This window comes from Anoplopoma fimbria, chromosome 2, assembly GCF_027596085.1.
Source record: "Anoplopoma fimbria isolate UVic2021 breed Golden Eagle Sablefish chromosome 2, Afim_UVic_2022, whole genome shotgun sequence".
Taxonomy (NCBI): Eukaryota; Metazoa; Chordata; class Actinopteri; order Perciformes; family Anoplopomatidae; genus Anoplopoma; species Anoplopoma fimbria.
Window position 1 is genome coordinate 9,440,356 of NC_072450.1, and position 26,728 is coordinate 9,467,083.

The 26,728-nt window shown below is 41.4% G+C and overlaps 1 protein-coding gene across 1 annotated transcript in view; it reads left to right on the forward strand.

Moving 5' to 3' along the window:
• Positions 1-26,728, forward strand: part of adcy7 (adenylate cyclase 7) — a 50,740-nt gene that overhangs the window by 1,109 nt on the left and 22,903 nt on the right. Inside the window, exon 2 of the mRNA XM_054616801.1 lies at positions 21,297-22,016. Coding sequence (XP_054472776.1) covers positions 21,852-22,016 — 165 coding nt within the window. The 5' untranslated portion in view covers positions 21,297-21,851. The remainder of the gene's footprint in view (positions 1-21,296; positions 22,017-26,728) is intronic.

Consider the following 26,728-nt stretch of genomic DNA (forward strand, 5'->3'; position numbering starts at 1 on the left):
AAACAGGGTTGAATTTAGTTTTTTTTCCTTCTCACAGCACTGATTATTTATTCTAGATAATCCAGAGACCTCACTGTCTCACAATATGCATTAGTACTACTGTCTTTGAAGGTATTGTTCAATATGAATAGGTTGATTTACTGTTTGTTTATGTTCAGAGCCATAGTTTCATGGCTAGCTCGGAGGTAAATATGTGTACCCCGAGCCTTCCACTTAGCACTTATTGCATTCGTATTAGTTTGTTGCACTTATTGTATTCGTACTAGTTTGTTGCACTTATTGCATTCGTATCAGTTCGTTGCACTTATAATAATCATATTAGTTCGTTGCACTTATTGCATTCGTATTAGTTTGTTGCACTTATTGTATTCGTATTAGTTTGTTGCACTTATTGTATTCGTACTAGTTTGTTGCACTTATTGTATTCGTATTAGTCTGTTGCACTTATTGCATTCGTATCAGTTCGTTGCACTTATTATATTCATATTAGTTCGTTGCACTTATTGCATTCGTATCAGTTCGTTGCACTTATTGTATTCGTATTAGTTTGTTTCTGTACTTTTGCTCTGGTTTATGCTCTTAGATGCTTGTTTAAGAAAGGAGATGCACTTATGACTTCTGGTGACTAGTAGTTCTCTTGAATACCTATGTTAAATACACTTCCTGTAAGTCGCTTTGGAGAAAAGCGTCTGCTAAATGACTGTAATGTAATGTAATGTAATGTAATGCTGTTCAGAGCCATATTTCCATGGCTAGCTCGGAGGTTAATGCGTGTAGGTTTATTTGATTGTTGTGGAGGAGAACAACATACATAATGTCAGACGCAGTGATTATAATGGCTATGGAGATTTTGCTGTGTCTGCATGCAACCAAATTATACAGAAATACTGACAGACAGCTAGATAGATTTGATGTAAAAAGACTTATTAATTAGTCGACCGATCGCTGCAGCTCTTATGTAATAATGTGGGGGGATAATATTATTACTAGTCAATGTGGATATTTCACTCCTAGTTTCAACACCAGCCATAATTCTCCCATTCAATTCATTGACTGTGACTTTACCTAAATGAGTTTTAAAGTGGACTGTTCCTGATATCATCACGTAGATTAAACACTGGATGAAAGGAGGTCTTGAGGTTTCTCTTAGTACTTGATGTTTCGACAAGATATTTGTGCAGCGATGCAATCTCTTGTCCACACTGTTTCTTCACTAGAAAATGCAGTTCTGCTGATTAAAGCCGTTTGCTCAAGCTTTAACAGCTATTGCTGTTTGCTCTGTAAAGTAAATTCCTCGTTTCGAGTTTGCAAAGAATGGAAGAATGAGAAATGTTTAAGACCCTGGGATTAGATGAGAAATGTTCTCCTTCCACTTTAATGCAGTGCTCAAAGGTACACGTGTGTGTCCATAGTCGGGATCTGCATAAGGATGACATTTGGATGATTACATCACTAATCCCTTTGTCAGTCCTGCCTTAGTAAATGGATTTGGTTTATGGGGCCAGTAGCTGGTTTTTACTGCCATGTGGACAGAGCTTCATCACTTTTGTTTTTCCAGCCAGCAGCAAATATTGAGTGAAATGTACTTAAATAGTGAGTATAGTATAACTGGTTTGTCACAAATATCTATGATTTTAAAAACAGAAAATTATTGCATAGGGTTAAAAAATCAAGTGGGAGATCAAACAGGGCATGAATTTTGAGTTTTGGAGCTCATTTGTTTTGAGTATAATAGACTACAGAGCGGCTCTACAGCAGGCTGGGGTTACATTCTTGGTTACGGTTAAGCTGTTCAATGCAGTGCTGCGATCCCCGGGCCCTTTCATACTAAAGCAGTCATCTAGATTGTGACCCATATATTGGCATTTGTCATCGGTGTGCAATTATCCATTATGATGCTGCGATGTATCTCATTCGGAAATGATGGGAAGCTCGTTGGGATTGTGCATGTTATTAGATTAATTTCACAGTTTGATGGCTTTGGACAGGGACAGTCTGTTGAGGGTTGTGCAGCATAGACGCACACACACACACACACACACACACACACACACACACACACACACACACACACACACACACACACACACACACACACACACACACACACACATAAAAAACCCCAGAACAGATCTGTACTGTTTAGAGTGACGCTATCCTCATCGCTGTTTTGTGATGAGTCTCCTAATAACCAGTGGTAGAGTTGGTTTTTTTTTTTGTCCTTTCTTTTTTCCTCTGTCATGCAGCCTCAGCGGACCGTGTAGACGGCATGAAGTAGTGGTTCCCAAAGGGAGGTTTTAGGACTTTCGAGGGTCTGTCAGTAGGGTTGTCCGAACTGGAGCATCTATTTTTACAGAATCTTTTCATTTTTCAGATTACATTTTAATTGCCTGGACTGTTACGTCACATCCATAAGGAAAACCGTGATACATTTGGAGTCCCTGTGACAAAATTAATCTGATTATTTAGGCTTTTTTTTTTTTTTTTTTTGTGCACTTATTTGCTTTTTTTTAAGCATCGTTACCATCATAATGATTCGGTGCATTGTCTATCTCACCAGGCTTTGGCCTTGATTCCTTAATAACGTACTTTTCTTTTCTGGACCAACATTAAAAACAATCTATACAAGAGAAAGAAGCCTTTTGACTCCTTGTTGGTTTTGTTACAATTATACAAAACAAACCCATTAGTGGTTAAATTAGTCTAGTTTTTTTGTGTACCATCATCGGCGCCCAACAGAATGCTGCTGACTTGTGTGGCTTACATAAACACACACGTGCACAAATCGGCCAACACATATAGGCATTCAGTGCGTACCTACTCTCGGTCTGTGCTTGACAATGACTGTGACCTTGACAGGAAATACGGGGAACTGTGCATGCGACTTCTTGTCGGTTTCATTTAGAAGTGGGGTTGACACTATCTGTCAGGCAGAGAGATGTGCACGCACGCTCTCTCGTATCACTTTCAGTATCTTTGGTGCTCTTTGGCTTACTATCTGCTTTGTGAAAGATGATCACATGTGCACATCAGAGTGTTGGGGATGAGTGTCAGAATAAAGATACTAAACCGCTCTACTGCTGGAGACGGTAGAGAAATGAGTCTTTTCTAAACTCTCTCACGCACAGAGGTAGGATTTCTTACCATTATAGGCCTTTTCTGTCGTTATCATGACGATGTTTTCCAAATGCTTCAAGCCTCCCATAAAGCTCTTGATTTCACCCATTTCTCCCCTCTCTCTCGTCGTCTCTCGTCCTCCATCCTCACTTTCGCTCATCCACTTACGAGCAGCCTCTCTGCTCTCTGTCTTCCTCCTCCTCCTCCTCCTCAGGCTTGAGATGTGAAAGGTTCCCCTTGGTTGGACAGTGTGCTAATCCTTGAGACACTCGCTGGGGACTAATCGGACTCATTAACTCAGACTCTGGTGCTCCCAGCCAGAGATCAGCACTAATCCTTCCTCAGCACAGCCTTTGACATGCATGTTGGAAACACTCTTTCTGTTTTCCTGTGCTGCCCTTTCAATGCAAATTAAGAGAGACATCAAACTTAACAAAAAAAAAAAGAAGATGTTGCCCTATGCAAAGTGGTATTGAGAGGTCGTAGTTTAAGAAGACACAGAGGTCCACTTTAAGCTGCATACATCACCTCCAAGCTGTTCCTGACACGATGTTCATAAGGCACTTTCAACAACACCTGTCACGTCAGAGTTTTGACGTGGAAAGGATGTAAATACAGCTGTAGAAATGGAGCAACAACATTGATCTTCAGATCATGGGTCAGTGATTCATTTCCACAGAAATGTCTGGATTGTTTTTACACAGCTTAAGCTTGTTTGATCTATTTAAAGGGAGCCTAACCTCATGTCAGTACCCACTGGTCTCTGTGTGTGTGTGTGAGGCTTGGGTGTAGGATGGAGTTGACCTTTTAGTTGGGTGATGCCTCTCTCCATCTCACTCCCAGGATTTCCCCTCATCATTGTGCTGTGAAATTGTAGGAAGCTTCCAATCCCCCCCTGAGAAAATACAACAAGTAATACGAGCAGTACGCCACTGAGAGCGGGTCCTCTAAAGTCACTCAAAGTTCAAAGGTTTCTGTCATTGACGTCATCAGAGTCTTTAACCGTCGAATGGAATCCGTGAGCAGACTTGTTTTTCTCGTCGTTGAATGCTTATTTTCCTTACTTTAACCTCTTTACATACAATACTCTTTATCAGTTTGCAAACATGCAAATTCATGCTGCTAAAATCAGCAACCTAAACTTGATATAATCATAACTAACTGTGGGACGACTCGGCATCACACGTTCTGCATAGTCAGTCCCATCCTAAAACCCCAAAACTAGTTAAACCAAATCTCTACAAATCTCTTAATTAAAAACAAATGTATAGCATAGAAGTATTATCCTCGTAATATAACACGCAAGTCATCATTTGTGCATCCAAATATTAAATAATACGTCCTGAAATATGTTAAAAGGAGATCACCTGTTTGAAATGAAGGTGTTACACGTGTTGTCCAAATGGTCCAACACCTGGCGAATCATTTTCCATTTAACATATTGTTAAAAAAAAATCTATTACATGATTTTTGAAAAGCACCAATTACCGAAATTATACACAACATTTCCAAGGAACTGAATATCCCCGGGGACAGTACAGTGACTCAGTGGTTGGTGCTCTTCATTTCTCCGTGGAGGTCGGGTCTTCTCCACGTGTGTGTGTGTGTGGTTTCTTCGGGTGCAGAGGGTGGGGTCAAGTGGAAACTCGTCCTGTGACCGAACCCAATTCAGCACCACGTTCCTCTCTCCCTAACTCCCTCACACACTCACTCATACCTACCACCACACCAAACTAATGTAACACTTCCTAGTTATCCGTCAGTTACTTTTCCAAATATTTATTCGTTACTTTTTTAAAAAAATCCACATGGACCACTTTTCACATCGGCATGAATCGTTACTTTTTAAGAAAATCCACATGGACCACTTTTCACATCGGCATGAATTGGATCTACTGCACAGCTCATATTTAAAAAGAAAACACGTCACTTTTAAAGCAGTTTAGCCTGTGAATCTCCTCGCGAAACAGCGGTGAAGAACACCGAGAGCTAATGCCAGGTTTTGAGTTTTCATTAAAACAAAATTATGACTGGTGTACTAACTAAATTGCCAAATTAATCAGAGCACACAGGGCCAAATTGCCTCCTAAATTGCCATATCGCCGGTTGCTGACAAGCAATGAAGCAAACAAAAAGCTCTAATTTAAACAGTCTATGATGATCTTTGCCATTGCAGCATGAATAATGGAGAAACTCTGCCTCACAAAGCAGTCTTCTATGTTCAAGTGCAATTGCTATATTCTTAAGAGATAGCAGATCTGGATTAATGTGTGTAGTTGAATCTAGAGTGACTTTTTTAACCCCCAGGTGCATGTAAACAAGAAAAAAAAACGAAGCAAGATTATGTGAAAGTTAGTTTTTCATCTTTTTTCGGTAGCTGTTTTTATCCTACAAAATGGTAGCACTTTAGCACCTGTGTATACATTATTGTGACATTAATAATGTATTGTATTTTCATCCTATAGTCTATTGACACCATCTAACCTCTAATCTTCAGTCCCACTTGTTCCAGACTGCTAATGTATCTTGCTCAGCAAAGCTCTTGAGGGGCCATAAAAGGCCGTGCCCTCTTTCACTTGTGCTCTTTGGAGAGGATCAGTGCCGCTGAGATGGGATGCTGTGGAGTGCCATTAGAGAAATGCCTCTTCACCCTATTGTCTGCTAAATTGTTCCATTTCCTGGGGACCTTCCCCGCCCACAGCCCGCTTTGTGAAAACACTAATTACAATCTACCTCCAGCAGCTCGGTGAGAACATTTTAAATGTCTGCACACACTGGATGTGAATCATTTGAATTATAACCAAACAGATCCAATCAGTCAAACGTTGGATTTCCGATGTGCCTTTGTAATGCACTGGGATCAGATAAAGTGGTAAAGCCATACAATGCTTCGAGCTCCATGGATACGTACGGAGCAACCTCGTATGGCTCACTTGTAGATCGAGTGCTGTGTCGAGGGTTGAAACACCCTGCAGCCAGTTTGAGTCGGATGCACGCCTCCTGTGAATGTGCGTTTCAGTATGGATGGTGCAGATGTGTGGGTGTCTTGCTTGTGTCGTCCCCCCTACTCTATTTCAATTTCACTGTTTCTTTTTTGTTGTTGTGAGCTTGCTGTGGTTCAAGGACATTATGTAATGCTTATGAGAGCATCCCATCTGGAGAAGTGCCATTGAGACACAGAATTTGCAGAACTCACTTTAGAACTGAAAAACAGTTTACCTGCGAAAGACATTAGTAACTGAGGACACTGAATGAAAAGAAGGAATGTGCAGTACAGCCGGTAAACAGCTCTCAGGGATGAAGAATCTTTGTAACTCTGTGATTACCGATTTCTTTATTTTTTTAGGGATTTTTGATGGTTCATATTTGAGGATACATTACTTATGCTTAATTTTAAACCGGTGCATTGATGGTGTGCACTTGGTGGATGTTGTTTTGTGTCTGTTTCGCAGAGCTGTGTAGTGTTTTGCATGTCACAGCGAGATTTGCGGCACTACGCTGCTTCAACAAGCCACTCATTGTGCTCGGCTGGTTAATGTGTGATTAGCCAGGACTGCCTCTCTGATAGATGACCTATCAAACGAATACAGTGGAGACATTGAGATAAAAGGGGGGGGGGGGGGGTATGCAACTGGATAGAGGCTGGATGGCACAATTCGAACGGCACTAGATAAATGTATTTAGGATGTCCCGGGCCGATTTGTAAGGATCGGTGTCAGGGTCGATTCCGGCATGGTTTAACGGATCGGTGTCGGCTACAATAAAGCCGGTCGAGATCCTTTCTTTACCGAACTTCACTGGGTTTGGTTGACCTCAGCCTGCTTGAGCCGCAGTGCTGCCCTCCTTAATGACAGCTGTGTTCATGAGACGAGTCGTCGATGGCTTGGTTAGTGGTTATTTATCTGTCCACGGGGACAGAGCGCCAACATGTCCGCCAAAGGATTGAGATCAATAATTGCGCCACATACGCTGCATTTTAAAGGGTGTTAAAATCTCTTAATGCTTTTAGGAGGTGCACAAGTACACCAGCATGTGAAGCAATTCTACATCTGTGAATATAAACTCTATTAGCCTGTACCTGATGTATATTGATGAGGAATGAACTAGACCATTTGACAACTGTCAAGAAATGTCAGATATTTTTGAGCCCAGCTCCTCTTACCATCACACCTTGCAGTTGTTTAAGGAACAGATGTGTGCACGGATTGTCTTGTATAGAATAGATACCACACCTTCTCTCAGTGGGGTCAACTAGTTTAGTATCCAGCTGTTCTGTTCTGTTTCTGTTCCAACTGTTGGGATGGAGAGGTATATTTTCGACAAAACGTCTGACCTGTAGGTATCTAAAGAAGTTAGACTGGGGAATGCCAAACTCTATCTCCCAATATTTAATAACGGAAACCATGTCCTTTCTCATTTAGTAAAACGTTTAGACTACTAAACAAAAAATGTTTCCTAAACAGCTGCCACTGCGTCCTTCATCCATGTGCTACTGGATTTACCAAAGTTATTTGGTAGATTTTTTTGGCTCACTTGTCAGATTGCTATAAAGCATCACAGGGATGTTAAACAAGAGCCTATGTGCAGTTTACTGGCATCACCATATACAATTTATGGAAGAATCCCTGGCTAACCTGTTGCACTATTTATTACTGCATCAACAACATGGAGAAAAATACATGAACTTATGATATTACCATCCTGTGGTTTGGCAGGGAATTTCTTGAATTTGTTGTTTGAGGAGGTTCTTAAACATTGTCATGTCAGTAACCCCAGAAACTTGAGTTTTTATTACTAGTCCTCCTGTTCTTGTGGAATATACACTGAAGTGTAGACCTGCCCACACTGAATACAGTGAGAGTTAATGACTTAAGTATTGCATTAGGATTTGTTTAATAGTAATAATTTAACAAAGTTTAATCACTTCCTCTTTTTGCTGAGGCACTCTTTTGCCCTTGCCATGGCAACAACTACCTTTTTGAAAGATCTGGTTTCTGTGTCACCCAACTCACACACACACACACACACACACACACACACACACACACACACACACACACACACACACACTCACACTCACACTCACACTCTCACTGCATCCTTTGTGAGGGTGTCACACGGGCCCCTGCTGTCACCATTTGGATGCAGCGGTCCGGTGGAGCGACCCAAAGCTCAAGGCTCAGATGTCTCACAGTCAAAAGGATGTTCTTTTATTAATGAATTATGGTTAGTTAGCCAATCCTGTGATGTTATCTTGTTTTTCAGGCGATACAAGAATCTTAAAAAAAAAAAAGCTTTTGATGAGCAGAAATGTATGTATTATGTGTTTTGTATTAAGGCTACACCCCTCTCATTTGTCAGTATACGAAAAGAGGATTTCACTTTTACAGCCTTTCACGAATCACTTACTACTCATTACATGGGGGGAAAAACCATGTGCCCTTAAATCAATAATAAATATTTGTTTTTTTATCTGCATCTGTGCTTATCTATCCTAACTAGATCACTGTTTGCCCTGACATAACGTGAAATCATGGGCTGCTTTCATAACTGCATCCATCTGTGACTTATTGTGCAGGTTCCCTTTTTTTACGAAGCTGTCCTTGCTGCTGCGCTGTTAGGGAAATGAGTCACCGTCGCTAAGGAAGTGAGATGGTGTGCGGTCGACTGTATGTCGCAGGGTACGGTCGGCCTTCACTCAAGAGAGCTCTCGCAGAATCGAAAACCTGCGAGCTTGTTTGACGTTGGAGCTCTGTAGAAATGTGATTCAGGTTTGGGAGAAACGAAGATAGAAAACAGAGAGAGAGGAAAGGACATCGGTACAGAGTGCAAACCGAGTAGGAGGAATACAATTGTACCATTTACTTAAAATATTCCGAAACTTCCTGTCTTAAAACATTGTGCAATCTGCTGTAGAATAACTGTCAGTCAGACACACAAACTTCTGCAACACGTTTGCAGACAGGAAGACATTTATATTGTACGTTGTTAACATTAATCCAGAGCACATCTTTAGCGAAAATCTATTCAGCATTAGCACTTCTATACGCAAGCTACTGTTGGGTATACTGAATGTATACATAATGATGTAACAGTGAATAAAAGGTCCACCGGCCCGGTTTTATAGAAACACTTTTCTTCCTTAGTATCATAATCTATAATAATCTAATAATTCTCAGTTGCGAGGTGATGTGGCGTTTCACTTTAACACTGTGATCTGTAGGCTGCAGCTTCTTTCTTCCATATTTTCAAACCTGTTTGACATCCTGAATATATCCTTCAAACGCATATTGTAGATCCTTCTGTCTGCTTCTCTCTCTAAAATCGCTTTTTAGTTCCAAAATTGAGATAATATGTATTCAGTGAATGCAGTAAGTGACAGTGTGGTTCCCCATGGCAGCTCTGGCAGTTTGAGGGAGTAACAGTGGGGGGGGGGGGCTTAGTGAAGTGTAATGCAGGTAGGCAGCAATCATTTGAAAATCAATCCAGCCAAAAGCTTACAGTTATGCCTTTCCTTGGATTTCTCTTTTGCTCAATTTGATTAACCTGGTTTCTGTTGGTAGTGGTTGCCGTTATAAATAGTGAGTTGGATGGAAGCTTTTTTACTAAGTACAGTATAAAACACATTTCCTAGGAACTAAAGGTTGAGTCGTGTGGTATTCTACTTTTTTTTTTCTTATCAATGTATCATATGAAAATAATTAATCCAACAGTAAATTGATCGAACAGGTATTGTCTGTATCCAAAGCCTGATGTAGCTTATTCCTCTCTGCCAAATAACTCAAATGTTGTCCAAAAACTGTTAAAAGCACATCTATGACACACTAACACACATTGTTCAGGCACCGTAGAGTCTTACAAGTGTTCCAAAAAGGTGGCTGAAAACAGTCTTTTTTTAAAAACTGTTTTTACTGTTGTTTGAGTAACATACACCTGTTTTAGGAAATGATTTAGCCTTTTTGCTTTCCTTTTTAAGCCTTTGTTTCTTAACATCGATGTTATCCAGTAGGAACAAATGACAGCCACAGACAAGTCAGAAAGTCTTGGGGGGGACCCAAGGTTTTTGGGGATTTTCATTGGATCTTTTGACAAAAAACAAAAGTAATCTTAGAAGACCGAAAAATCGTGCAAAAGATGATGCCCAGTCCAAGCTACAGTTTGAATCAGCTTTGTCTTTAGCCAGTGTAACCGCTCGGTTAACATGAATATGAAATCTATTTGTTTGCTTGTTCTTTGTTAAATATACAAATAAAATCCTCCTATCCTGGTTCTCGTTGGGTGTCACATCCTCAACTCATAGAACGAGTGTTTCACACCTGGATTAATTTGTCTGTATGCAGCAGAGAGACTGTGACTCATATTTTGGGAGGGGCTGCAGTGAAACACCAGTCATCTCAAGCCAGTTCCTTTTGAGAAACCAAGTGGGAGTAACCTCACCTTCACCCAACGTAGCCCAAAACTCTTCTTCCCACTCAGCCACAGAAACCCCAGGAAGGCTGCCGCTGCCTGCAGACATTCCTGACGCTGTGTGCCTCTTCGACAGCGATGCTTTCCTGCACATTCCTTGGCTCGCAGTGTCAAAACACAGGGGTTGGCTATGTGTTTTAGAAAACGTGCGACTCCAGCCATGCCCCATACTGTAAGGCTGCCACAGACAAGGCCTCCATTGAGAGTCACGAAGTCCAGTGACTGCCAGGATGTGAAATAAAGGAGGCTCAACTTACACCAGTTGGTGAGTTGTATGAAAGAAAGATGAAGCACAGGAACACAAATGGTAAGAGTGCTAATGAAGACACTCAGCAGAGAGAGAGACAACAATACTATTAGTTAAATCCTCTGGCTCCCTCCACTCCAGTCATCCATAGCTCCCAGGAGGCATTTGAGGTAATGAGATCCCTCTGTGCTCCTTCTGCGTCACTCCCACCGTCTGACCTCTCTGCTGCTGCTGCACAGCTGTAATTGAAGGCTTAGGAGAATGTGCCGTTCCATGCAACACTTATAGCACATACAGTCAGCATGTCTTTAACCATGTTATTTTTCTCAGCACAGCTATTCATGCGATTCACCATATTTACACCAGGGAGTCATACAATCCAACTTTTTCTTATGGCCGTTGGGTTTTTAAATGTTAAGCTGTTTTTAATTAAGCAGTTAATAATATTTTTGATTAACTATATGGTGACATGTGTCTTATTTATTTGACCTTTTTCTAACTAGATCCCGTCTGGCAGTCATTGCTCAGTAACCTGTGGAGCAGCTCCGGTTCTGAAGCTCGCGCCTTGATCAGGGGTAGCAGCAGGAGTATACATAATATCCAATGCCAAAAACATGCCTGTCATTTTGCATGCTAAAAAAACCCAACACTATCGTGGGGGGGTGGGGGTGGGGGTGTTATACTGATGGCCTCTGAGCAACATTGCTGGGGCACTTAGAGTTTTGGGTGCTTGCCTCAAGGTCAACGTCTATTTTTTTTTTTTGGAGGGATGGGAGTGTCGCAGTCGTAGCTCACTTCTCTCACATCGCCCCTCTCGTAGCAGCACTGTTGGCTGCCATCCATGCCTGTGCCTGAACTGTGTTGTTTGGCTCTATCTGAATTGTGTATGTAAGTGTGCATGAGGACGTGTGGACAGGGGTGTGTTTGACTACACTCACTGGTCCTCTATGTTTGGGTCCGGGCCAGGCAGCTGTTGGCCTACGCGGACCAGCTGACTCCTCCCTGCTGGCACACCCAGTGTCATCCGGAGTGGAATACTTAAACCACTTCATGCAGGTTTTCATATTATTTTCACTTTAAATCACGTCCGTGTTGAAACATATTGTTTGCGTTTTTTTTGTGTGCTGTTGTTTCTGGGTTTTCTTTTTTGGAGCCCTAACAATAATGCATTGTAGGGCTGTAAGTACAGTTACATGCACAAAGGGTCACACTACTCACTCTAGAGCCCCCTCTCCTCTGCACACAGATGCTTAGACTAACAATGTGCTGGTGCATCCTTCCTGGCTTCCCACCCACAAAGCACTGCATGAACATTTGCTGTACAACGTTAAAAGCAGTTTGTAAGAGGCCTCTTGTCTATAAGGATGTTCCCCCGTAAACCATCACATTTGGAGCTTCGCAAATGTTTGCAACCCCTGAAGTAAAGAAAATAACACGAAGTGGGAAAAAAAAAAGCGCCACACTGACGCTACTGTACGTGCACCGCGGCTGTGGCTTTCAGCTTTTCCAGTATATTCTGCTCAAACGCTAACCTTCATAAGTGCTGCCTCAATGTGGTAATTTTAGCATTGTACATCTTTTAATTGAAAATCAAATCAGACTCGGCTCATCTTTTTCATCTAAATCCTTGAATGTTTTGCTTTTGCTAAAAGGTGACATGCATGGCCTTGCTGCGTTAAAACCCGAGCCAAGTTTTTTTTTTATTTACATAATATTTTGTCACTCAGTTTGCCGTGCTGCTGTTGGAGACCTTGAAGAGCTGCAGGAAGAGGGTAGAGCCTGAAATGCAGCGATGAGTTGAATCGTAATCGTAGCCAAAATCATTTGATTCTAACGCAAGAATCAAATTTTGCCGAGGATGAAGACACAGTCTGCGCATGGACTCACCCAGGGAATTTTAATCCCCTCAATCTAAAAGCTTTAGCCTAATGTCAGACTAATGCACACTGTATTTGAACATCAGATCAGTCAGTACGAGAAGTGCTGTTTTTGTGTTCCAGTAAAAAGCTGTGTGGGAATTACCGCTCTTCTCTGTCTCATAGTACTATGTACCAGAGGAGTATAAAATACCTCTTCAGGAGGTGGTACTCTATTTGTTGGTCACATCCATGTATGATCGCCACCTCGTCTGACTTTGTATTACTCATTGTCACTTACTGCAGACATTTTTCTCTCAGTAGCTTTGTTGCAGAGAAATGTCTTACAGTAGCAGCTCAATGCTCCCTGACACACAGTATGGAGACAAACCACATTCATGGTAATGTTCAGCAGAATATTAGTCCATTTATAATGTAGGGTAATTTCACTTTGCCGTGGTTTAATTTAGGTTGCACATGTCAAATTTCTTTTGCACAAACACACACACCCACAACCACAGACATATACGCACACACAAATTGGTATTGTGGTCGTTGATGTGTACTACAAAAATACAATTATTTCTTTTAAAAAATACAATACCCCTTCCACCCCCAACAAGAACTAGTAACGGAAATAGAGGAGACCTCTCACCCACGTGTTCAAAGGTTACATCTTTCGGTGACCGGGTCACAGGATGCAGGTCAGCCATCCCAGCTGACAGATGAGGGTGTGGTGGTGATATGGGGGCGTCTCTCACACACACACACACACACACACACACACACACACACACACACACACACACACACACACACACACACACACACACACACACACACACACACACACACACACACACACACACACACACACAGCAGAGAGAAGAATTGGTTTGCTGGCCAAACTATTGCAGCACAACAGGGATTTTCCTCCGGCTAAAAACCCTTACAGTGTTGCTCAATCTTGGTGGGGCCTCCATTGTCAGTGCTTCCCAAAGATAACAGATTGTGTTTAAATGAGGACGACCGTCGTTCATGGAATACGTTTTCCTCTAATGCCTGGCAGTTGCATGTGGGTAATACTTAATCCCTGCTTCTCTTGCATAAAAGGGCCTAAAGCACTGTAGCTAGTAAACCTATGTATTTATACATTGCAGTGCACAACGTATTGATGTTCCACATATTAACTTCTGGTGTTTAAAGGATTGTTAACCTCCTGAGCAAAATGCTCTTTGACAGTGAAGGTCAAATAGTGCAGGGTGCATGTACAGCGTGAAACAACACTACATATGACAGTAAATTGTAGAAAACATGCACCAGATGGCCAGCCAGGGCTTTATGGAAGCCTGGAAAATAACCATCATCAGGCTGATCTGAAGCTGCAACCTGGTCCTGCAGCAGTTTTGTTTAGCTGTGTAAACAGTTCTCTGCTTGCAGATGTTGAGGTTTCTCTTTTGAATGGCATTGCCGGTAGTAAGCTGGGCTGGCTGGCTTACTCAGGGATAATTATGGTTTTCTTATTGGTGGTGGTGGTGGTGGTGGTGGTGGTGCTGGAAGGGACAGGCTGTACAGAGGGGGCCCCTACAGTTACAGGATGAAGCAGGTCCAGTTACGAAACCTGTGGAACCACTGGAAACAGTGGTTTCTCTCATTGTCGTGCATTCTTTCCGTCCTGTTTTTTTTTTTCTTTCTCTCTCAAAGTTTTTTTCAAAATGATGTGTATTTTTAACAAAAAAAAAAAAGCAAAACGTTAAGATAATCTTTCAGTGTGTAGGATTGTACATTATCCGTGTGTGTTTATATACTGTAATCACTTTAGCACACATAAAATACTGTGGAACTGAGCTGGATAAAACGATAATATTTAACAGATTCCCCACCTAAATGTTTGTTTACCTCAGAATTCCAACTCTGACAAGAGTTAAACTTTGTATTGAAACAAAGCAAGAATGCACACATTCACAGACAAAAGTGAATCAAAGGTTCGGAGACGAAATGAGTCCAAATGACGTTAACTAATTTGTATTCTTTTTAATCATAACTTGTTTCATTGAATAACAAACTTCGTGTGAGCCTCGTCTAATATTGCATGCTGACATTATGCTTTGGATGACTGGGGTGACTGATGGAACAGTTTTCCTCTGTGAGTGTGCAGGTGTTTTTCAAACCCAAACGGCACATGAGAGGAAATGGCATAGACTAATTCAATGAACGCTATTTCAATATTGGATTTGCCCCATGGCTGATATATTTAGATGAAAATTCTATGTATCTTTAAATCAATAAACCCCTCTCTGGACTGCTGTTTGTGTCAAGCAGCAGTATTGATGGTTTCACTTGTGGTGGTGCGAATCGGCTCCAGATTGTGGAAGTAAATGTGAAACACTTGAGCAGTGACGGCCAGCTTCCGAGCACATGTTGCTCTTGCTTGCACTTCCTGTATTTATTATAAGCAATGGCATTTTAAGCTTAAATCGGGTCAGAGATAGCATCCTGATAATACTGTTAGGTTTCAGCAGCTCCTTCTGGTGAATGAGGCTAATTCAATACCAGTAGACAGTACTGGGAGGAGAGGAGGAGAGGAGGGGAGATGGGGAAAGGACGGGAGGCCTAATCTAATCTGCCCTGTGCATTGTTGTACATACATCAGTCATCATGTCTATCGAAAGGCTCTGTGAATAGACGAGCTCCTGCAAGACTCCATGGCCTAGACCCCAACCCAATTCTGACCGGGATAGAATTTGTCCAATGTACTTTAAATAACACAGGGTAATTTGGTCTCGTAAGGTCACTGATCATATCATGGCAAGTATAAATATCTGTAATATAATATGGTTTCATAATGGAATACGTTTTACAGCAATTGAATCATCAGTTCCTCAAAGATGGCCATCTTTAAAAATCCTCCGAGTCACTGTCAAGAAAACAATTCTGAATTAAGTACGGGTTGCAAACTTTTACGAGTCTCTTTTTGTCTTTAAAATATACTAAATGTTTCTATAAAATATGGCAACATTTATGAAATAATGTTTAAAGTTGGGATGCGCCTCAAACATCGTAAAAACATCGCTTTTCCCAAATGAGCCCACGCCGTTTTCTTTTTCCATGCACTCATTGGTCTTGCTTAAAAAAGAAAAGCCTCCCTTTCAAATGACAAGTAAATCAAAAAGATGAAAAGATTTTACATCATCAAAAGTACACTAACCGAAAAAGCGTTGCCCTCTATAACATCTTAATCTTTGTAACACTGTGAAATTTTGTGATTTTTACCTGAAAGTCACATCTAGAAGTTTCCCAATCTGCATTTATAATAAACTGCCAAATAATATCCCTCAAAAAATACCATTTCCAAAAATTTGAAATATATAAATGTCCCCAAAAACATTGGTGCTGGTGACTAATTGCACACTGACTTTAGAAAGACGTGCTGTGAAGGTGCCCTGTTGGAAACTATATACTGGGTTCAATGATGTGTAGGACATTACCTGGCATCTTAACCATCGACAGAACAATCATTTAATGATTCTGTCACTATAGTTACCAAATAAAGTATATAGACAAATAGAGAGAACAAGAGAACCCACAAGTGTGCGAGCAAGGGGGAGCGTACATAAGAGTAATGGAACTGAAACTAACTAGGACTATATTTAGGAGGTATTTCAAGTCTTTGCATAGTCGTGCAGCTATGAAAGTGCTCTGCGGAATGTCTATTGCTAACTGTGACAACAATAAATGAACCTGTCTCATATGAATGGGTTAAATTTGCATTGAACTCTGGTTCGGTTCATACACGTGGACCGTGTGAAAGGATTATTAAGACGTTAAACAACCTTTGTTTCAGTGTTTTTTGACTTGAATGCTTGATCACAAGTAAGCCAGCTCTACAGCTGATGTCCACAAGACTGGTTCCTTTGGTCTAGCTGACCTTTACCCGCATCACCTCTAACCCCCGATCTGTGGAGCATTGGCTTGTTCACTGTTTTCTTTTGCAGAGGTCACTCTTTGTCCCTTTTTTTTTGGCCATAAAAGCAGAGTGATTTGCTTTGGGAAAGAACCCCTGCCTGTTTGCTCTCCATGATAAAGGCTTTGAATTGGGCGTAGGTTTGTTGAAGATCTGACCAGATCAGTAGATAAGATTTATTTATTACCCGTGCGATCACTTGGCATAAAGAAAATGGATTGACCGTTCCCAGGCAGCATTCAACCAGAAAATTTCCTGGACAATGGCCGTCTCAAATGAGGAACTTTCCATGCTTCATTGACATTGAAATTTCCTAAAAAATCTCCTGGCCTTGAGTGGGAGGAAAATTCAAATGAATCCACGATACCTAATGAGCTTTCTAGCATCCTAGTCGATGTTTCATTACAAGTGTAATATGCTAAAGCACTGAGCCAAAACAATACAACATGTGTCACCATCCAAATTCTTACAGGAGCTGCGTTGCATCTAGCTGCTTGACAGATCTCCTCCTACTGCTTTACTTGCTTAGCCTCTGGCATCGTCCGCGGTTTTGAAGGCTGCCAGCAGATACCTACTCCTGCTTTGTTTCCCGGGAGGCTAAACATGTCACTCTGCTGCTCAACAGACTGCTTTTTGTGTGCACCAGGGATATAAAAGATTGTAGATAGAAAAAAATGTGATTAAAAAGATCCCATCAAGAGTAGTTTATGGATACAAAAAAAAATCAACAGTGCCCATGTGCAGCACACATGTTTTATATTGCTGTGTCTTTGTTGGATCACTGTGATTAATGTGAACAGAAAGAGTAAACAAAAATATTGGCTTGAGCCTTACTTTTCTCCCGCTGACCAGGGTGCATGTTTAAATAAAAAAAGATGGCTCAATCTTAAAAACCACGAACCGGATTATTGCAGTTTACGTTGCAAAACTATAGAAATTATATAAAAAAAAATATTAAAAAAGGTTGAAAAAATGATTAAAACACACAGATTGGCACTTTTGATGACTCATGCAATGCAGAGTCTTTGAAAAATAAACAAGAAAAGTAGCTTGCTGTAATTTATTAGTCTCCCCAGTGTAGGCCTATTTAATGAAATCCCACCCAGCATGGTTTCAACGCTCATCATTGTCACGCTGTGGTTTTTTTTCTGAAGCTGTCTACAAAATACACACGTAGACGCAGGCAGACCCCAGTCTCTGTTACGTTCCACCATCTCTTCTCTTTGAAACGAGGGTCTGTACATTCCTGCGTCTCAGCAGCGAGCACACAGTGACGTTAGTTGGTTTTGTATGGCTGCCGTTCCAGGATTCAGTGATGCCAGTTTACAAGGCTGCTATGTGATTCCCTCAATTGCCAAGCTTTCATAGTAAAAGACCTGGCGCTCAATGCAGCACAGTTTCAGCTATTCATCCGAGCCTGCTGAGAGACTCGGCTCTATTGAAGCGTACATCCCAGCTCGGGGCTACGGCACAGCCACAGGTCTGATGGTGCTGCTTCTTCGCCATGGTAACTTTAGAGTTGGAGCATAAAAAAAAGAAAAAAAACCCATCAGTGCCAGGAGCTTTCACATCTGGTAAATGAGGGGTCTTGCAGTGTCAAATTGCTGTCTAAAGACTAGACAAACCCTTTTAAAATGCTGAAGTCCCTGGGTCATTGACCTGGATCATGGCTGTAAAAGCATTTTATTAACCTTTTCACTTCTTCTCCAAGTTGTATTCAGTCGTTGAGGAAACTAGGTTAAAGTCTACTAACTGATGCTAAATAGTACATTTACCACCACTTGGTTAATGCTCAAGGGTAAATACTGGTACTAACAACGCGTTGAATATAAACGCCTTAGTGCGGGGCTCGTAACTCACGCGCCATCTTTGGAGGCTCGCGCTACTTTGTCTTGTGCGGGATTAAACAAGACTTAAGAAGCGCATTGCCTAGCAACAACAACTGCGTTGGTTTTCGAGGAAGTGGATCAATCGATGGATCGTTGCCTGCAGAAACCTTGCCACGCCTGTTCATTTTGAAAGAGCAACGGCCAATGGGGAAACTTCCTCAGTAACTTCGACCAATGGTGTAATTGTATTACTAACTAGTGACGAGTCAGTCAGTGACAGGCTTTTGCCTGGGGTTTAGCCAAAAATGGGGCAGGGTAGCTTAGCTATTGTAGTCGAGGTTGTTTTCTAGTCATGTTCCGACTTGTTCAGTGTGCGAGACAAATTTCCAAGAAACAATAAAATTCAAGACATTTGTTCGTTGAAGAATGGATTGTAGGAAAAACACCTACACGAGAGCCATCACACTGAACGAAACAGCTGATGGCTCCTTTATACTTCTTTTTTCTTCTTCTTTGTTTGGTTTCTTCTAAGAAGACTGCTTGATTGGCAGATAGAAGCAAAAAGCACATCCTGTGCTCCATTGAAATGTAGTTCCTTTGATGGTCTACTGACGTTTCCTGTCAGATACATACAGTCTGGACTGTCTCTGTTGTGGTTTTGCTTTGAACTTTTGATCATTTTATTGCTTGTGTTTTGCTTTAAAGTAAAATGCTTGTGAATTCCCATACATGTGATCATAAAATATAGCCTATATATACGGCTGACAAATTTGTTCCTGCTTTGTCCACCAGTTGTGATGACATTTATATCAACATGTGCTTAAGGATGTATTGTACATCAGCGCTGCATACAGTCGTTCCCAGCTTGAAGAGCTAGACCTGCCATTTAGTGGGTATGTGGTAAATGATTCTCTCAGTGTAAACAGCCGGTAAACATCTACTCAGGGTTCCCTTCTTACGGGCCAGCTGGTTCTTATTGATGTAAGAGGAAGACACGATCCCTCACCTGCGCTATGAGCTTTTGTTTTACCTCCCTGCTCTCCCTCCTGCTTTTACTGCCCTCTGACTCCCGGTGGTGTATCATCTGAGGCTGGGGAGAGCCGGCTGGATGCTGTTCTGTCCGGCAGAATCGGCATTGAAAGGGAAGATTATAAGTGGTTGTAAACTCATGACCCCTGTGACTCACTGTGCATTTTATCACTACAAGATGGAAGCGTCGCGCCTGACTTTTCCCTCGCACAAACCACAACAGGTGTGTTTGTTTGTTTGTGTGTGTGTGTGTGTGTGTGTGTGTGTGTGTGTGTGTGTGTGTGTGTGTGTGTGTGTGTGTGTGTGTGTGTGTGTGTGTGTGTGTGTGTGTGTGTGTGTGTGTCTTTCCCTTTTTTGCTCTGCTTCTGCTCTCTTTATGGCACATAGCATCTGTCACAGTTGCTATGTGAGGGACAAACATGAAGCAGTGCCCCTCACACACACTGGGACCGCGATATTTGCAACTGGAGGAAATGAGGTTTCTATTGACAGTGGTGCCGAAGTTCATATTGTTTCTATTGAGCTTCAAGCCGGAGCTGGATAGTCATATGCAAATTCAGCCCTCTCTAGATTTTGAGCTTTATAAGAGAACACGTTTAAAATCTCTGCAAAAATCAAAAGGAATCAAAGGAGGATTCTTTCCTCTCATACTGTGGAGACAGCGGATTGTATGTTCTGATTATCATGTCTTGTTGCCGCTCCATTGTTTGAAGAAATATTCACATTGTGTGTTTTGACAAAGCCTTCGTGGCATCTTCTGTCAGACTCTGTAGCGTTAATGCAACGTTGTCCTTCACTCGGCAAGCGCACAACCTTTTGTTCTTAGATAGAAAGAGGATAAATGGGACATGTTTCATACATTACCGTCACCACAGAAGCTCAGATTGTTGTGTGAACTTGATCATCCTTCAATTTATTAATCTCTCAATGATGCAAACAGTTATGGATTTCATATGTCCACACACTAAGCCACAAGTCCACGTCCCTTTTGGTTTTTGCGTGCCTATTATCTCCTTTTTATTACTGTCATCTTGGCTGTGGATCTCTCTTGCTTAATAATTTAGCATGGGGAGAATAAAGTTGTTTGTGACTGTATGGAAGTTCATTCCACAGCATTGTATTGTTCAGTAAATGGCTCCAAAGCAACTGCTCTCAATAGCAGTGTGGCTCGTCATTATGGCTGCTTTCTCTGAAGTTCTGGCCAAACCGAGCCAGAGCCCCGATGTAAACATAGACGGGGCTTTTTGGGATGTCGAAATTGGAAAGTTCAGGTATGAATAAGCAAGTACTCATCAATGTATCCAGATATTTATGTCTCACTTTCACAGTATTCCCAGTGAGTCACTTGTAGAGCCTGCGTACAGCCGGCTCTTTTCAGACGTTATAGCCAGGTTCCTTTTCAGATAAATTAAGCATTTTTGTTTTGTTTTGTTTTATATACCCATTAAAAGAAATCTGTTTTCATTTTTTATTATTTCAGTTATTTAGTGATTTTGTTTTTCTTTCTGTCTTTGTTAAGGATACATGTGTTAATGCTGGATCAACATTTCCTAAAAAAAAATGTCTTTGTTGTTTCATTTGACCAAATGTGTATGATGATAACCTTATTTGTTATGTTTTGTTGTTAAAGAAAAAAAAGAAAGAAAAGTGAGAAAAGAAGAAAAAAAAAATCTGTTAATTGTAATGTCTCAGCTTGGGCAGTGTTTATGTGTTTGTGATCAAACCTTTAGTAAAATATTTATTTCTTCCCTCCCTACCCCCCTCCCCTCCTTCCATCTGCCTCTAAGGAGTGGAGCTGCCAACCTCAGCGCTCCATTACATCCCGAAACCTGGTGGGATCACTGATGACCTTTGTTGCTGCCCTCACCAGCTCCAGTTTTTCCTCCTGCTCTTCCTCCTTATCCCTCTCCTCCCCTTTCTTAAACTCCCCCTCCCCTCCTCCTCCTTCTCCTCCGTGTCTCCCAGCCCCAGGCTTATTACTCAAACCCACTGCAGGGAGCAACACAGTAGCTGGCAAAGGATGAAGCAGGTCTGCCTGCCAACAGCAGACAGAGGATAGAAGACACAAAGGGACCAGCGAAGGGGAGAGAGACAGAGAGAGACAGAGGAGACGACTAGTAAGGAGAGCTGCAACGAAGCTGTGAGAGAAACCAACAACAACATTCAAGATGCCACGCCGAAGGAAAAACACAAGTTTCACTTGAGCGTCATGAGCCAGCAAGGGGGCCCCTAACAGATCTAGAACTGTGGACTCCTTCTTAACCAACTTCTGGCTTACACACTCTCCTGCTCCCTGGGGCTCCATGTTCACACCTGATATGCCTCTGTAAGACGTGTGAGCCATGCCAGCCAAGGGGAAGTACCTGTTGAACGACCAGGAGCTGAAAAATGAGGCACTGTACCGCAAGTTCTCCTGCATCAGCCAGTATCAGCCGCTGGTGCTCCTGCTGGGCCTCTCCATGCTCTCCTGTGGAATCCTCCTCATTCTCTTCTTTGCCCTTCGACTGGTGAGTATTCACATCCGTATGTTATTGATCATACTTCATGCACAGTTCCGTTTGCTTGACCTCCGGTATTGCGGCTGCAGTTTTCTCAACATCGGCTCATCCAAACAACTTGACACTCGTCAGTGCACTTCCTCTGCTCCTGAACGGTGTTGTGCAAGTTCATACTTCACAAGAACTAGCTCAGTGTTCAGTTCACACAGAACTTAGTTCACAATTTTGAATTTTGAACTAAGATCACGGTTTTCGATAAAAGAACAGACTTAAACGATGTAACTTTAATATTGTGGAGACTGACAGAGAGCAAGTTATACCCAGCATGCTGTTCGGCGGTGTAACAGTTAATAAGGGTCCCCATCTCAGTACACTACACAGTGGTAACATAACGTTCTACACACACATATATATATACATGTCCTTTAGATCTGAAGAGGACACTCCGCAAGTGTGAAGGAAAAAAATCGAGGAAGAGACGTACATACTGACATACAGACATACTGACATACTGACATACAGACATACAGACATACAGACATACAGACATACAGACATACTGACATACAGACATACTGACATACTGACATACAGACATACTGACATACAGACATACAGACATACAGACATACAGACATACAGACGTACTGGCATACAGACATACAGACATACAGACATGCAGACATACAGACATACAGACATACAGACATGCAGACATGCAGACATGCAGACATACAGACATACAGACATACAGACATACAGACGTACTGACATACAGACATACAGACATACTGACATACAGACATACAGACATACAGACGTACAGACATACAGACATACAGACATACAGACATACAGACATACAGACATACAGACATGCAGACATACAGACATACAGACATACAGACATGCAGACATACAGACATACAGACATACAGACATGCAGACATACAGACATGCAGACATGCAGACATACAGACATACAGACATACAGACCTAGACTCCTTCCAGTTTAATGAGATGTAAATGTTTGTTCTTTATGTTAGTTGAGTTATTTCCACTTTTTCCTGTTTTCTTAGTATTTTGGGGCCGTTGCAGTGAACATGTTGCAAAGGTTTGAGGAATGGCACAACAAGATGATGTTGACATTTGTTAAAGTCAGCAGCCTGTCTTACCTGGTTACAGTCAATTCTGAATTCACGTAACTTCACTGTTGTGCTTCTCTGTTTTTAACAAAATGCTTCTTATTGTGGAATAATTTTAAAGGTTGACTTCAGTGCACATTACTATGACTAAATTATGAAACAAAATGTGCATCATGAAGTGATTTTAGGAATAAACATTAGAGGCTGCATCAATTCTGAATTTGTGCAGCAAATGTTTCAGTCACTGTATGTGACACATACTAACCAGCCCTGGTAATTACAGTAAAGGGTATGTTGTATTTCGCTGTACAGATGTCATCTCACTGAGTTCTATAGGCGTTTCTTACAGCAGACAGCTTGTCATAGCAGGACAAACCGGTGTAACAATTAAATGGCTCTGATTCATGATGTAAGTAAGTGAGTCAATTCTTTTTTTTTCGGATAGCACCCTTCCTAGAACAAGATAATCAAATGCTTCGCAATAATAGCAATTATCAGAATTAAGACTATAAAACAGGAAGCCGTTCTAGTGAGCCATCTTGTCAAAATGTCTGCCCTCTATAGATATCTATTACGATCTGTTCTTGCAACAGGTGATTTACAGATTATATTGTGTGAATTGTACACTCAGTGGCCACTTTTTAGATACCCCAGTGCTGTCAGATGCAATTTTATAGTTGTAATATCTGCTGTCTAAAAACGTCCTCTCCGTCCTGCTGGTATCACAGACATGTCTGAGCTCGCCTTGACCCCTTGACTCGCTTATTGACTCACCTTTTCTTGCGAGTAGGTCGCCTAGGACTTATGGGAAATGGTTGTTTGTCAAAGGCTGCTAAAACAGAAATATTTATTAAATTATAAACAATGTTCGATAACAACCAATCCTAATTTAAACATATGTAGAGAGCCACATGAAGGCTTGAGAAAGGCTGTGTTAGTAGACTCTATTTCTGGTTGTTAGAGTAGTTCCAAATGTCAGGGGGATTTTGAATGAGGTCTACTTAATTCTGCAACTTCAGCTCTCATATAGGTTGAGGTTTTATTTCAATTGTATGTTTAGCATTAAGGTCATAGTGAGTTTTGATGTTGCTCTGGCCTGCATTATATTGAGAGGTGCTTCTAATATTTGTATTCATTCATTAGGAAAAAAATATGAAAATCAAATATCAAGACGAGTTACGAATTATTTTAGAGATTTGCAGCCTTTATAACCTTTTTCATATTGCTTTGATGATGCAGAGAGGAATGTATGTGGACTAATGTGGCACATTAGGACAGCAGCGGTTGCCTAATGTTTAGAGAAGCAGGATGTGACTGGATGGTCGGTTTGAATCTCTAGGTTGGCTGTGAAAATGTAACGGATGAAAAACACTCTCCTCTCCCTCAACAACTACTTAAATAAAGCACTCAACTCCCCTTCACTACCAGTGCAGCTGCCCAGAAGCGTGAATGGGTTAGTGATTGTGTAACTGTTTGAATGTGAAGGAGGACATGGTTGAAATAGACACGAAAATAGAAGATGCGAATTTCAGTTGCCTTCCCCCGAAGATTAGAGAAGGGGACAGGTTGGAAATGCATCTATTAAACAAAATCAGGTACATGTTTGATAATGCTGATGATACTTCTCTGTCAGGAAATTGTCTTGCCTTTCTCCACAGTGAGGTCAGGGGTCAGGGTGAGCTACAGAACAGTAGCCCTGAAGCTGGCAGCGCTTCTGTTTTGCTCGAAAATAATTCAATGGAAGAAATGCCTGCAGACACGGGGTCTGCTCTTTTTTTCTATTGCTGGCAATGTCTCCGTGCTAAATAAACTACCTTGCTGCGCTTAAAAACCAAACCCTTTTTAAGATTTATTTGAACACTGAATAGAAGAAATTGAACAAAGAGAAGATTTATGCATAGAACCGGTTAAAACAATGTAGATGTCAAAGTGTAGAGACTGTAATTGCGCTCCTGACAGGAAAAGGCGGGGTTAAATTGAGTTTGTCGGATCGACGGCATGCTATTGATTTTGGCATGACGGCAGGTAGAATAGCAGTCAGTCAGTCCAGCAGTTCATATAGTGAACAGATTCTGTCACCGGAGTTTTAATTACTTTCCCTTGTTGGAAAAAAACCATCGTAACCTTCCCTCTTTTGTGCTGCTGCTGACTCTCTGGCACACTCCCTTTTCTCTCTTCATTGTACTTGAAAATAAAGATCTTCCACTCTCACACAGTCCTTTCGAAATGGCTCCGTCCCTTATGTATGTACACGCATGTATGCTCGCTCATTGATATAGTCTCTTTCTCGTACACACACAAAAACACACACACACACACAATTTTATGTCACGCAATTGTCATTTTCCAAGATAATCCAAGATTGTAAATTGTGACATAAAATGTGCAAAATTCACTAACAAACCACCTCATCCACCCCTGGACATACAATCACTCATCCCTCTACTCCCCTTTCTCCTCTTTCTTCTTCGCTGTCTTCCCGCATACACACAGTTGCCGGGGGTACAGAAGAGTTAAGAGAAAATGCTGGGATGGAGCTTGTTTGAGCTGTTGTTAAATGCAAAGGAGGGGCAGGGCGCATGTTGGGGGGGGGATACCACCAGTGTCAAAACGTCAATGTCAACTTATATAATTGCTCTCCAATCGGCGTCGGATGAAGAGCAATGTTGAGTGCCACTTGTGGCGCCAGTCTCAGGCCCTGATTGGATGCATGATTCGTATTGTTGTTTGGCTTCTTACAATTGATTCTAAGAGCTGTATGAGGATGTTTGTGGAGTGTATGTTTCATTATAAGCTGCAGTGTCCTCTAGACATGGCTCTTGTTTTGTCATTTCACCATTTTTTCTCCATTTTTTCTCAGCCACTGCTGCTTTGACCGTTGCCTTTGCTGTCCTTTGATGATCTGGTAGTTGATGCAGTCTTCACTGTTAACAGCAATAACATAAAGTTTTTGAAGCTGTGAGGAATTTGCCCTGGTGACATTATTGCAGGAATGTAACATACTGACAGCACGAGTACAGCAAGATTTAGTGCAAAGAAACAACGGACATACTGTACACAGTGACTGTAAATAATATTAGTTATCTATATAATTAAAACCTGCTGATAGCGCAGACATAAAGAAAGAAAGATGATACAGAAAACAATGCTATATCATGAAAAATAATGTCATAAATGGGAATATTAAATGAAAAGTACACAAATACCACTTTTACATGAGGTTTTTTTAAGTCCTTGGAGTGCCATGCTTTAAACATTATGGATATATGTGTCCACATGTTTTTGGCTCATATTCATATAGAATAATTGTTATTTTTCCGCCTACAAAAAGGTTTTGTCAAGAACCACAGCTGCAAAGGGAGTAGAAAGTGCTTTAGTTGAGATCTGGCCTTTTCCAACGCTGCCATGGTAACCAGAAAGCTCAACATACAATGCAGAGATGGCCTTCCCTGAGCAGAGATCTATTAACACTGACTTTGTGCGTCTGTCTCACTCTTGAGCTCTCTTTTAACCCCTTGTTTTCTCCCGTGCTCTACCTCCCAAAACACCCACTCTCTCTCTCTCTCTCTCTCCCAC